Genomic DNA, 13,038 nt, shown 5'->3' on the forward strand with positions numbered 1-13,038 from the left:
ATAATCAAGAGCTATCAATCCGTCTGAGTTTTTTCGTGGTAATATCCATTCCCATGAATTATTTCATGGAGAAACATAGCCCAATAAATAACGGTGAATTTCATGATACCTAATTGACTTCTTCAGGCTTCAGGCTTCCTGCCCCGAACACGACTTTAGTAGTAATTAGGTCCCGATAGAGTTCGAACCCCAACTTAGCAGAATTGTTTTGCCACGCTATCTCTGGGACAAATGCGAAGGATCCTGATTTACTTATCCATGCTTCTGATTCAAGTTAAAGCCGCTCTTGCAATGAGTCAAACTCACAGTACCAGCGTGTTCCACCTGCACAAATGCACAAGGAACATATGCAACCAACGCTCGGAACATGATCCCGAAAACTGGAGTCCAGTTGCGAGGTGGGTGACTTCGTCGGGCGTCTCCTTATTGCCAACAGCGGTATGACACACTGATAACAATGCGAATTCAGAGTGTGAAGTGTCGTTCTCCATGATATCAAAGGTTTGTCTCTCATGTCGCAACGTGAGTCATAAGGCTGCTTGCGGTCCTGCTTTCCATGACAAACGAGGTGCACCCAGGTGTTGCGTTGGAAAGCATCGAGTGCACCTACTCATGTGAAGTTGTCGCCAGGGTGAGTAGTGGGGTTGGTTGTTGTAGAGACAAAGCTCAGTCTCGCTGTCGATAGTCAAGAGCGCCTCGCCTTGTCCCGCGCCCGGTTCACTTTGTACAATTGCAGTGAAAGATGGAGTCCCACATGCCTTCATCATATGTCTAGATCCCATCTGAGCTGAAAGTGTCGGCGAGTAAGAACAGATGTAATAGTTCCCGCCCACGTCCGTCTGCCTTCGTTCGAAAGGGATGAGCTGCGTAGAGTGCTGACCCGGAACATTGAGCATCAGAAACCTTGTTGAGCTCTGAGAACTTGTGGGCTAGGTTGAAACTCGTGAACTCGAGATCTTCCTCAGGCGAGGACAACGACCACCGCTGGCCACGATCCTGCTCCACGAGTTCATCTGCGTGTCATAGATCGTCACGGCGGATGCCGCATCTACAGGGAGTGATCTGGCACTGATGAAGGCAGTGGCAACTTCGCGCCGTGAAATTGTCAATGATCGTGTTGCCAAATTACCGGCAAGAAGGTCAAAATATGTGTTATAGGCCTCCAATGTAGATGTATGATAGTACTGCTCTGCTGCGGTGACTGTGCCCAACAGGGCGCAGGCGCAGCGCTTCTTTGTACAAAAAATGGCCTCGTTGAGACCAAGAGAGTTGCTGTGGTGGTAGAAGCAGTAATACGGCGACGAGGCCAAGTTAGCGTTCAGAACCCCCAAGGCAGAGAAACGGCTTCACGATAACATTGTATGCACTCGTCTAAACAATCAAAACTGTTGAATATTGTTGAAGGCGTTACACAAAGGCCCACGCAAGCTTGTCGAGCGATCCCGGACGGTGTCCATTGCCAAGAGGACAGAGTCCGAGCACGATTCATCGAAGGTGGATGCCTTCATCGGATGCGTCTATTAGAAGTTGGTTTTATTCGTGGAACACATAATCGACGCGATTTGCTCCTACCGCGATGCTACGAAGGTAGGTGCCCTCTGGACAGAGTGATAATGGCTTGCAGGATGGCAGTTGCGTGGATTCGTGGATATATACGGCGGTGTGCACCCTGTTGTAACACCATGTCAACAGTTCGGTGAGATAATAGATGGATAAGGATGATTGGGGTGGCCATGCGGACGCAACGCAAGGGCTTCGCAAAAGATAAAAGTGACTCGAACAAAGTCGATAAGGGGGGCTCATGCGAGGTTGGTGAGAGCTGCTTCCTGGCCAGGATGGCCGACTAAGCACTGGTCCAGAACAACTGAAAACGCTTGACGGCATCATTCAGGTAAGAAACCCTCTTGATTTTGCGTGTCACATATTTTGCGAGTCGTGCATGGCCTGCATCTGCATTTCGAGCAATCTCGCAGTTGATGATGGACTGCAGTTGGTGTTTGGTCAACAAAAGTCAACAACAAATGCAAAGGTCAGCGTACTTTACACTGTCCTGATTATCACAAGCAATTGTATGAATGGGAAGCAGGTTACTCACTGGATGGCTCATCTCCATGACCGAGCAGCTCATATCGTGAAATCTCTAATTTTCTGATGACTTCCCTATTGCCTAACATTTGATCGAGCTCGATGGACGCCCACATGACAGTGATAATGATGATGATGCATCGACTGTTCTACAAATAGAAGATGAGTCGTCGAATCGTGTTCAAAAGTCTACATTGGGAACTTGGAAGGTTTCGGTCTCGCCCCACATTACATATCCGTCTGATGACAGGACTCTGACGGTTGATTTCCAGCTTTTCCTGGGGAAAGGGATATGTAAATCCCAGCTGGAATGCGCTCGAAAGGGACTTTGATATTTTTACCGCTGATGACTGAAGTTGACGACGCCTTTCCTATATCGTATCTTCTCAACTTCCGAAGTTGCATGGACCGAGGCTTGGAGGGCCTCGTCCTCACGTCCTCTCCATATGTTTGTTGGTAATTATCTGTTAAAGACCAGTGATACGATTCCAGAAAGAACAGGCACTTCTATGGGGTCTATTTGGTCATGTTTGGATGAGAGGCCTCTTGCCAAATAGCGCACTCACCTTCATAATGAGTTGCTGCAGTGGAAATTGGTTTGTCTTTCAAGGTTAATGTGTCAAGCAACTTAACTTAAGACAGGTTATCAATTAGGTGAGCTATTAGCATACACTTTTCTTCAAATCTGGTACGGCGCTCAGCATTTAAAGCTCCATAAATTTGCGCGGTTCGCTGACCAGGCCTCGTAGGTTGGCCCCATGACTTCTCCAACTTTCCATGATCCGCCCGTGCTCTCGAGCTCCCCTGTTTCAATCAGAGCCGCTTCTCCTGTTCGACGAAGGGATAATAGAGAATGTTTGTCGTGTCAAACTGACGCGGTGGAATCTGGGTCTCGACCCCACATCTCGCCGACGCTTATCTCCTCTTATGATCTGAATGACCCAGAAGTGAGGGAGAGGCAGAGAACATTGGATGTAGACATGGCTCTGCATTTGTCCAGGGCCCGGAGAGAGACTACAACGACGCCTCCAGCAGCATTACTTGAATACGAATCGGTCCCGCACCCTGAAACAGCGCCCCCTTTCTCTCACTTCTCAGCTATCGAGGAACACGACATCGATATAGCTCGTGGGGACAGAATTAATAACATCAATCATGATGGTGTGAACTGCGGCTCTGACGGGCTGCACTCGCCACGATCCCTAACTCCTATCGACTTGCGGATGCAGCACCTTGACCAAACCCATGACCCAGCGCTTCTTACGACTATGACAAGCGAGTATCAACCGATTCGCAGTGAAGCTCTCGCTTCCATGCCCGGCCTTCCCGTGTATCAAGCGAATGCATCTCGTTCCGCTTTTTCCTTTGCTCATCTGGAAGCCTTTGCGGCTCAAGAAAAGACTCAGTTAGGCATATCATCACCTACGGATACCCATGGCACAGCATTCCGGTTGCGTCTCCCAAGCTTTGCACAGAACGGGGGTCCAGAACTGGCCGCATCTCTACCTGGAGGAACTCCTCCATTTGACGCTGCATTTGACTCTTCTTATCGCGGTAATATTCGACAACGTAAGCTCAGCCAGAGCAGTCCTGTCCCAAGGCATAGTCGGAAAAGCACCCGGGGCAAGATGGCCCTATTTGAGAACCACGGTGGAGACCCAAACTTCACTCTTCCAAGCCGGCTTATGGGACATGGGCATTTAAGTGCCATCCCATCCTCAGATAACGTGTCAACAAATCAGTACAACGCTGCAGGGATGGGTGGGATCATGACACCTGGTCATGACAGACCTTACCGCTTCTCGTTTTACTCCAATGCGTTGTCTGCAACTATTCATGCGCGAAGCCTCAGCGAACTTCCTGCAGACGGGCAGTCCTTCGAGGATTTGTTTACTGGTCTGGCTCCTCCTGACCGTCCGCGAGATGCAAAGGATGGGTCTGCCCCTGTTCCCGTGCCTTCACTACACCAAGGGGCAGCTTCTGTTCAAGACGCGAACAAGCGGCCCCCAGATTTCGCAACCCTTAACCAAAACGGGGGTCGTCCAGAGAAGGGCGGTGCTAGTAATTCAGGCCCACCAAATAGTCTCAGGAGTGGTGGCGAGCTTGAGGGGAATACGTGGTGGCTAGATGTTCTAAGCCCGACAGATGAAGAGATGAAGGTTCTGAGCAAGGTGCTGCCTACGCAAACGGTTGGTTCTCTGAACTCAAGCATTGTCTTAGGTATTCTCTATCCACCCTTTGACCGTTGAAGACATCCAAATGGAAGAAGCTCGCGAAAAAATTGAATTGTTCCGGAACTACTACCTTGTCTGTTTCCGGAGCTTCGATCAGGATCCTTACAGCCCCATGCACCTGGAGCCCCTGAACATGTACATTATTGTATTTAGAGAGGGAACTTTATCTGTAAGTGCTTCGTTTGTTTTCCTATAATGTGTTATTTACAAGCCTTCTAGTTCCATTTTCGTCCCACCCCACATCCACAAAATGTCCGCCGAAGAATAAAGCAGCTCAAAGACTACATTAATGTCACATCAGACTGGATATCGTATGCATTGATCGATGATATCACCGATGCCTTCGGACCTCTTATCCAATCCATTGAATATGAAGTGGACTCTATCGATGAGCTCGTCCTTATTTTGAAGGAGGCAGAGCAAAGTGACATGTTGAGAAGGATCGGAACATGTCGCAAGAAAGTCATGGGATTACTGCGCTTGATGGGTAATAAGGCGGATGTAGTCAAGGGGCTCGCGAAGAGATGCAACGAAAACTGGAGGGTGGCACCAACGTCAGACATCGTGAGTTATTCGGTACAGGTCATCCGTGCCACGACTCATCTTTATAAAAGGGTCTATATCTTTCCGACATTCAGGTTAGTTGCTGCCGACGCTAAATTTACTACTTATTGATTCCAATGAGTTGTTAGGACCACTTGATAACCATGACGCAAAATCTAAATCACTACGAAAAAATCCTGTCCCGGTCGCACTCCAACTACTTGGCGCAGATTTCCATCGAAATGACAGATGCTAACAACCAGATCAACGATGTCCTCTCGAAGTTGACGGCATTGGGTACGATTCTCATCCCTATGAACTTGGTAACGGGTCAGTGCCTTCTCTTCACCGTCGATGATCTGTGTCCTCATGACTCATCCAGGTATGTGGGGTATGAATGTACACGTCCCAGGCCAGGATGATACGGTATGTAGGCTACCATTTGCGAACCGCCGCTGTTTATTTGTTTTTTTAGGTCACTTACCACTGGTTCGCTGGGATCCTTGCCGCGCTTGCAGCCTTTGGCATCATTGGCGGGTACACTACATACAAACTCATGGTTAAACGATAAACGCATTGAGGGTTGATCGTTTTGTTTTAATTCTGTTCTCAGTATCTAGACCTCTAGACCTTCGCCTTTCTGGTTCGCTGTCATCATTTGTTATTCCAGATCTCGTTATCGTGATTTGCGCCTAGACTTTTATCGAGTTCGCGGGAGAACTCCAGGATCGTCCTCAATTTCCCATTCGCAACTTCGCTTCTTTTCCCATTCATATATGTAATATTCACGTACATCAACATTCCATAGAAAGGGTAGTGAGGACGATTGCAACTACGGTCAACAAATAACAAGTACACCATAGACTTATCAAAACCAAACCAAAATTCGTAAATGACGCATGAAAGAATACACTAGAGGTCTATTTGTGATTTCCAACCAACAACTTTACTGACTTCACAGAAGAGCTTTCTCCATTCATTGTGTTAAGAGACGGGGAGGAAGGTGGTCTAGCATAAGGAGGAGGGATTGAAGGCGGTCGCCGAGGGGAAGGCTCGGTGTCAACTGGTGATACAATCATGGCCAGTGAAGGTGAAAGCGTCTGCTGCATCGAACGAGCTGCTACGCTCGCGGGCGGGAGAACAGGAGTTTGAGGAAGGCGTCGCTGCTTGGGTGATCTCGGCTCCGGGTTGTCTTGTGGAGTGTCATCCGCATACTTACGCTTCTTGTTGTGTGGTGACTGTGGGTAGGATTGCCAAGGTGGGGGAGGTGGGACGTGATGCCCGTTTGCTGATGGCTGCCTTGCAAGCTCATAAACAGGTGTTGGTGGTGTGGGAAGTGGTATGGGAGCGCTGTGAATATGCGAATGCCGGTGGTGCGTAGAAGGTCCAGGTTCAGCACTGTGAAGCATTGTATGCGCTGGAACGCTCCGTGAAGCTGGCGCATTGCCGTTATTGAGATCTGGCTGGCCGGGCAAAAACCGTATGAGTTCCACGAATAATGTTTGAGTATATGGGGGTAACATCTTCGTATAAATAACATCTTTGCTGAAGGTGTCCAGCATTACGCTCGTATTGACATACGTGTCTGGATCTTGGTTATCTGCTGGTCCGTTAGTGTGGGCAATACGTTTAACGGATTTTACTGACCAACGTGCTTGACACGGACTTCTGAATAGATGTATGGCCGGCTCCTACGCAAACAACACAGCGGGCACATAAATCGATTGCTGCCGGTGACGTTGGCCTCTATAGGGAAGAAGACACAGCCAGAGTGGTAACGTCTTTTGCAAGCTTCGCATTCAACGGTTGGATAATTGATGAGGTATGGCGTGCGACCGCGGCATATGCAGCGCGTTCCATCCAGCCAATCCTTGTCGACATCTTGACCAAAAGTAAATTTTGGCCTTCGCCTCTTCTTGACTCGAACAGCTGGAGGTTGACCAGCGAGGATGCGATGCAGACCAGCGAGGTCGAGACCGTATGAGACTTCGCGACTCGGAGACACAGCAAACTGGATCTTGTACAATTTGCGCATGTAATGACGCACTTGAGGAATATATTCGGCCCGTTTGTTGCCGGGTTGTGAGGCATACGTCAAGAATTGGCCGATGACTTCGCACAAACGATCTATCCGACGAACAATGATCTCCAGCTGCTTCCAGGCTTCCGAATAATTTTTGGTTATTGGAGGTGCTTTAAGGAGGATGGTCGGCAGGAAACAGAAGTGCCAACTCCGTTCCTTGTGGATGGCACCATTCCAATGATGATGATCACAGAAGGGGCATGAACCACCGTTAGCTGCGCAAACGCCGTGGAACCTTGCGAAGCAGTGGTCACACTGAACCGCATCGGAGTGAGTCCCAGGTGGAGGGGGGCGAACGGGGGTGGTGCAGATGCAGGTGAAGTACTCATCAACAGGGGGTTTGTCATCCTCCTGTCTCGTTGACTCTTCAACATCATTCAGGATGTCCCGACCATGAGCGCATTCATGCTGCGGACAGTACCACGGTAAATCTTCTAACCATTCTTGATGGCGAGTGAGCTGATCGTCCAGCTTCTCGAAAACAGGAAGTGAGAACATAGTGAGATGCTCCCGGGCGTAGGATCTCCACTTCCGCATCATCACAAAGACATCTGTATCCTCTCGGTGCTGGTAACGATGCTGAAGGATTGATTCACATCGATTCTCAAGATCCAAAGCAAACTCGGCAGTTTGCTTCAAATCTCTAATAGCAGGAATGCTGAAGTCTTTTTCAGCGCGAGTAACGAACCGCGTGACTTCCGAAATCTTGGGTTTGGGTCCCTGACCATCAGGGGATATCCAAGTTTTTGCCTGTTTCTCGAAATCCTTCGCTTTGTTGCGCGCGGACATCAGCCGGTCGTAGATTGTGACATCGATAGGAATGGTAGAGTCTGTCTCAAAGAATTCGTCCAGCTCTTCGATGGTCTTGTGTGGCTGGTCCAATAACAGCCTCGCCCGCTCTTCCCAGTCATCCCCAGCTCGTTGACGAGACTCTAGGGTTCGGACAGACTGGTTTTCGGGAGGAACACTGCAACCGCGAGCGCGGGTTAAAAGCCCACGAATGTCTTCCAGTGTAGCTGACGCATCCTCCGCCTTCCCCTCCAGCTCCCTAATGAGTTGCTCCCGAGACACAAGCTTCTCAACTTCAAGTATTTCATCAAGATGGACATTGATTGATGATGCGCCAAGGAGCAGCCGCTCACAATCAGCTATGAAGGCGTCCCGACTGGCCACAGAATTGGCGGAATTGAGTAACGCTGAGGCTTTGCATTGAATATCTTCTGCTTGTTCAGCCAACGTACGGAGGCTTCCAATCTCCGAGGTTTCAAACCCGAGATTTTGCACTTCCATCAGGAGAGCATAGAGATCGTTGAGTCCACGGTCAGGCCTATCTCCAGCATCGCGGTCATCAAACGCAGCGTTGTTTGCTTCGTGCAAAGACGGGCGGCCACGTGAACGGCGGGTGAGTTTACGACCTTGTTTGCGACTAATGAACGCATTGGCAGCCTCCAACCACTCGTTGCCACGGTTGACGCATTTACGGAGGGCGGTGAGTTCAGGGAGGTGATGAGTGATTCGCTCGCCTTCAGCAAGGAGCGCACGAAGAGAACGTAACGACGGAAGGTCACTTTCCACAAGCACCTTGTTGAATTTTGTCCGCCATTTCCCGGGAACGGCTGCGCGCTCAACGACTTTTCCAAGAGTCTCGCGGAGGTCGGCATCAGAAAACCGTTTCCTCAGTGTCAATTCTTCTGGTGAATGATCGCATAGTTGATCCATATGATCGACGCAAACAATCTCGCTCTTGCAATGACAGATGATCTGCGAGAGGTAGCAAAAGGCTTTGCAGATTGTGCATTGGTATTGATCTTCGGGGCGGTCTTCTTCCTCGAGACGCTCGCCAACACCACGATCACGAGCCAGCTGACGAGCTGCAAGCTCCCGCTCAGTCATTTCCTTAAGACTCGACTCCAGCCTTCAAAAAATACCGTGAGTTTCACGAAATAATTTATTAATATTTTAATTTTAATGCTTACCATAACGCAGTTTTAATAGATTGAGATTGTTGCGTAATCGTTACGAGAAGCTCATCATGGGAAAAGACTGGCAGTTTCTTGTGTTCACGGTAACGTTGAACACAATCACGACCAAAAGGCAACCAGTCTGGGAGCGCAAAATTGACGGCCTCATTGAAATTGAACTGCCATGAAAGTCAGTATCAAGATGCGATCGATCGAAAACGTGCCAAACGCACTCCGTGGTTGAAGCCTGCATGGTATGCTTTCGGGAACGTGATGACAAACTCGCCTGCCCGTTGGTTGCACGCATACACGCGGACTCCGGCATCAGCGAGACGTTTCGGGTTCATCAAAGTTACGAGTTGGAATAGGAGATCGGACTGCGCCTCAAAGAGGTCAGGTGCCTCACTTTTGATGGCGGCCTCGAACTTTTCTGCGTCTTCTCCTGGGATACCATACCAGGTCTTTGTTTCACCCCAATGCACTAGGGAGAGTGGTCAGAAAAAGTAACCTGCTGCAATGGGACACTGCGTACTGAAGTTGATGCTATAAGTATAATGATCCTGTCGTAGTGTAATTGAATCAGCGATCAGTGTTTATGACTGAAATGTATCAAGATGGACGCACCTCATTGTGCCAACAAAATGTTGAAAAGACCATTCCAACGTATGTCCAAGGGACGGTCATACCGGAAATATCAGACTTAATGTATCTGAGAAGGGAATCTGGAAGAATAGGCATGTTGTTCAGATTCCATGGGTCCTTCGAGGCGGGCTCCAGTGGATGGGTCTCCAGGGTGGGCATGGCACTGGACGAGGGCAAAAAAATTGTCGACATTGATTTGAACGGTGAAAAAAATCCAAAAATGCTCCTACCTGCCATGCGTAGTCGAATGTACATCAGCACCATATTCAATCTCCACGGTCTCATTCGGCGATTGCACAAGGCGCCAAAATTCATTCTCCACATCATATTCAGATATCAGCGTGCTTCCGACGTAATTCACCGTAGGGTCATCAAGATCCGCGGCCGATGGAGACGGTGGAGGATGAGAGGTCCACCACCTTCTGCGGAATTCAAGATCGCGCGCCTGGAAACTCGAGAGACTATGTTCCTCGCCCTCATCAAAGCCGAAATCGCCACCAGTACCAAAAAGACAGATGTGGCAAAACCACTGCCCTTTTGGAATGGTGGCCAAGGGGGGGTCGAGACAAAAGATGTGAAATCCTGTGGTAACAAGGTCAAATGCGCACACGTTTCGAGGCTATAGAGTAAACATACCACAATCACACCCATCACACAGCAACATTTTTTCGTCCTGATTTTTCTTCTGGCAAATTTCGCAGGAAAGCTGAAAAAGAGTGAGTTCATCAAAAAGAGGGGTGCGATGATACGTACTTCTAAGGTGCGCTTGTACTCGTCGTCAGGCTGAGGTGAAGCTGACACCGGAGATAACCGACTGTGAACATCCAGAGACTTCCTCGTGGCTGGGCGGTGTTCGCGGTTAGATATTGACTAACCGGGTGCATTGACTGGCTTACGAGTCATTTCTACTCTTGCTCCGCGCTTCACAGCAGTGCTCTCGGGTCGAGGCCCGCTACGTTCCTTATAATCACCTTCATCAGGGGGTTCTGATAATGGGCTAGATGTAGAAGTAAGTGGGCTAGATGGTGGGGAACCACGCTCGCGAGGAGATGTCAAAGGATGTGTGGCAGTCTGGATGTTCATATGAGTCTTCAGCTGCGGATCGCGCGCTGCAGTCGGAGATGTGGACAGGGTTGGTGAATTCCGAACACAGTCGCAGAAATGTTCATAAGGCAAGATCACTCGTGTATAAGAGTTCTTGATCTGCGTGGATAGTCCAGGGATGCCACGGTAACCGAGGAGAGCCCCGAGGTCCCCCCATTTCTTGTTTTTAGTCACCTATGAGACTATTCAGGCACTAGCTACACTATGATGGAGGATCACGCACTGCCTCGTAGCCACCGAGTTTCTGGACCTCTTTGCGGAGTAACCACAGGTCTAGGGGCTTGTGGTTGATGGTGGGCACAGATACACGAGGATTGCCTTGTTGTTTATGGAAACGGTATAGCTGCTCCAAAAAATTGACCTTCGCACGAGATGAAGCCTCAATAGAGTTAAGGCGTTGCAGCCGAGTCTTGAAACGAAATGTCTGATACATGATTTATTAGAGCCATCATCGTAAAGAACATCACTATGTCACGGAGAAAAAATATACAAACCTCACTATCAGTAACACAGGGCATTTTCCAACCAACGGGAGGAATGATCTTGCAGATGCCATAATTTTTCGCCTTTTCTGAGATGGAGCGGATGTAAGTCATAGGGTCTTTGAACTCATCTGACGTCGGGTAAAAAACTGGGCAGTCTTCTAATTCAAACGGACGGGGTTTGGAGCGCATGGGCTGCGTTCGAGGACTCGACGTTTTGACTGTGGATAAGTCTAACGTGGGTGAGACAGAGATGGGAGTGCCATCTCCAGAAAAATTGTCGGTCGATTCCTGCTGTGTTATATCATCATTATCGTGTGATGTCACATGGTTCTGCAAGGCGGCCAGAGCATGTGTCTTGGATTTACGTGGGGCGCGTTTGGTGCTACTGGATACGCTCCGCTGTGCTCCGGACTGGGAAGGAGAAAGAATTTCCTCCTGTGGGTCTATAGGGACTGCACCTTCTACAGGAATTGACAAACAAGAAGTGAATGTAGCAGGCTGTTTATTCGAAAATTCGGTCGGCAAGGCGTCTGAAGAGCGTGGGGCGCTGCTTTGCGCAGGCGTTCGCGGAGAGCGACCGCGACGCGAAGGCGATCCCCGCGAAGAACTCGGAGAAGAAATAGTCTGCATAAAGCAGCAAATGAGCAGTAATAATTGTTATCGTCAAGCAGGAGGAAGAGTTATTGTGAGTGAAAGCTGCAGACTTCCGAAGGTCCTGAATTCCAATGTGTGGGAGCGGGCATTGAAATTGTGCACTGAGTTATCGTGTTGCCTTGTTGCTTCTGCGTGGGAATATGACTACATATTCGCGGAGTTTAGTGAAAAGCCTCCTTTGCGGAAATACCTTTAGCTGTTCCTCTTATTTTAATTCCACATTCCTTGCACTTTACACTTAATAGTGAACTGTCCACCCGACATGTATCATATACTAACATATTATGCATTGAGCATGTCTATTTTACACACAAGCGCCAAAGATACGCTTAGATCACTCACTGTGGAAATGTTGATCCAGATGAACTTGCCACCGATACGGAAGTCTTCCGAAGACTACCAAATCCAGCCAAGTGGCCACCTAGATGGAGCTGAGGGGGCCAAAGATCGAGAGCGGTGCGCTTTACCAAAGGAACACTTGATTAAATCCACGCATTGATGTTTCATATACCTCCTGCGATGTGGCCGTATTCAAAATCCAGCGAGCCAGACATCAGGCAGTAGAACGACATATTACTACACCAATCTCGGGGAGATCGGATCTGCCTCCAGCAATATTACTTATGCGAGGCATGCGTTACGCGCTGTTATGTACATAGCTTCTCCATGAAGCTTCAGGCTAGGCATATTACTCCAGCACACGCGCCATCCATGTGCCATTCTGTCACGATCAATATCGAGGTCTATATGTCAAGTCTTGCCTGTACCACGTTCGAACTTGCATGCTCCGGCTGGCAGCCATAGCACCGTGCCTTTCACTGTTGGTCGGCTTTCGGCACAGAAATCAAATCAAAAAACACTTCCACGCCTCCACCGCGGCCTGTGTGGCAGTTGAGCCGAGACAGCAGCTGTGGACCAATCGGTGTCCTTTGTATTATTTTTAGCACTCAAAGAGAGACAAAGAAACTCTAAACAGTCGTGATTATTTCTGGGCAATCAAGAAATATGTGGTGTTATCCTAAACGTGGGCGGTTCATGCGAATTCTTGAATTCAAAATCTCATTTTTTTAGAGATAAACAAGCATCACTCCCGCTAAGCAGTTTTCGAATTTTCACGGCCCGTACGTCCTTTCTGAGAAAGACGATGGAGTTACCGATACTTTTTCTACCTGGTTCTCGAGCTTATTGTGCTTCAAATAGTGGCACGCCACAAGGTTCGTGTATAGGGACAAATACATTCTTTTGTC

The 13,038-nt window shown here is 48.8% G+C and overlaps 4 protein-coding genes across 4 annotated transcripts; 1 reads left to right on the plus strand and 3 right to left on the minus strand.

The window, feature by feature from the left end:
* Positions 1-801: 801 nt before the first annotated feature.
* Positions 802-1,564, minus strand: F5147DRAFT_674473 (uncharacterized protein). Its single transcript, XM_041435851.1, has 2 exons — positions 1,343-1,564; positions 802-1,250 (listed from the first exon to the last, which is right to left on the minus strand). The coding sequence occupies exons 1-2, from the start codon at positions 1,487-1,489 to the stop codon at positions 930-932; spliced, it is 468 nt and encodes a 155-aa protein (XP_041297139.1). The 5' UTR covers positions 1,490-1,564; the 3' UTR covers positions 802-929.
* A 279-nt stretch (positions 1,565-1,843) lies between these two features.
* F5147DRAFT_649225 (uncharacterized protein) lies at positions 1,844-2,314 on the minus strand (the record flags this gene model as incomplete). The annotated part of the gene is made up of 4 exons (XM_041433327.1): positions 1,844-1,984; positions 2,040-2,050; positions 2,096-2,234; positions 2,279-2,314. The coding sequence occupies 4 exons, from the start codon at positions 2,312-2,314 to the stop codon at positions 1,844-1,846; spliced, it is 327 nt and encodes a 108-aa protein (XP_041297140.1).
* A 366-nt stretch (positions 2,315-2,680) lies between these two features.
* On the plus strand, positions 2,681-5,475 carry F5147DRAFT_380271 (uncharacterized protein). The gene is made up of 8 exons (XM_041429476.1): positions 2,681-2,773; positions 2,835-4,256; positions 4,306-4,488; positions 4,539-4,883; positions 4,934-4,957; positions 5,012-5,192; positions 5,245-5,288; positions 5,338-5,475. Exons 2-8 carry the CDS (start codon positions 2,844-2,846, stop codon positions 5,431-5,433), a joined length of 2,286 nt encoding a protein of 761 aa, XP_041297141.1. The 5' UTR covers positions 2,681-2,773; positions 2,835-2,843; the 3' UTR covers positions 5,434-5,475.
* Positions 5,476-5,782: 307 nt separating this feature from the next.
* Positions 5,783-11,869, minus strand: F5147DRAFT_817416 (PLU-1-like protein-domain-containing protein; the record flags this gene model as incomplete). The annotated part of the gene is made up of 12 exons (XM_041443593.1): positions 11,147-11,869; positions 10,876-11,076; positions 10,445-10,826; positions 10,302-10,390; positions 10,185-10,254; positions 9,779-10,130; positions 9,531-9,711; positions 9,439-9,466; positions 9,140-9,387; positions 8,922-9,085; positions 6,510-8,860; positions 5,783-6,462 (listed from the first exon to the last, which is right to left on the minus strand). Exons 1-12 carry the CDS (start codon positions 11,765-11,767, stop codon positions 5,783-5,785), a joined length of 5,367 nt encoding a protein of 1,788 aa, XP_041297142.1. The 5' UTR covers positions 11,768-11,869.
* Positions 11,870-13,038: the final 1,169 nt, after the last annotated feature.

The sequence above is a fragment of the Suillus discolor genome (genome assembly GCF_016758755.1).
Source record: "Suillus discolor strain FC423 chromosome Unknown F5147scaffold_7, whole genome shotgun sequence".
Classification (NCBI taxonomy): domain Eukaryota; kingdom Fungi; phylum Basidiomycota; class Agaricomycetes; order Boletales; family Suillaceae; genus Suillus; species Suillus discolor.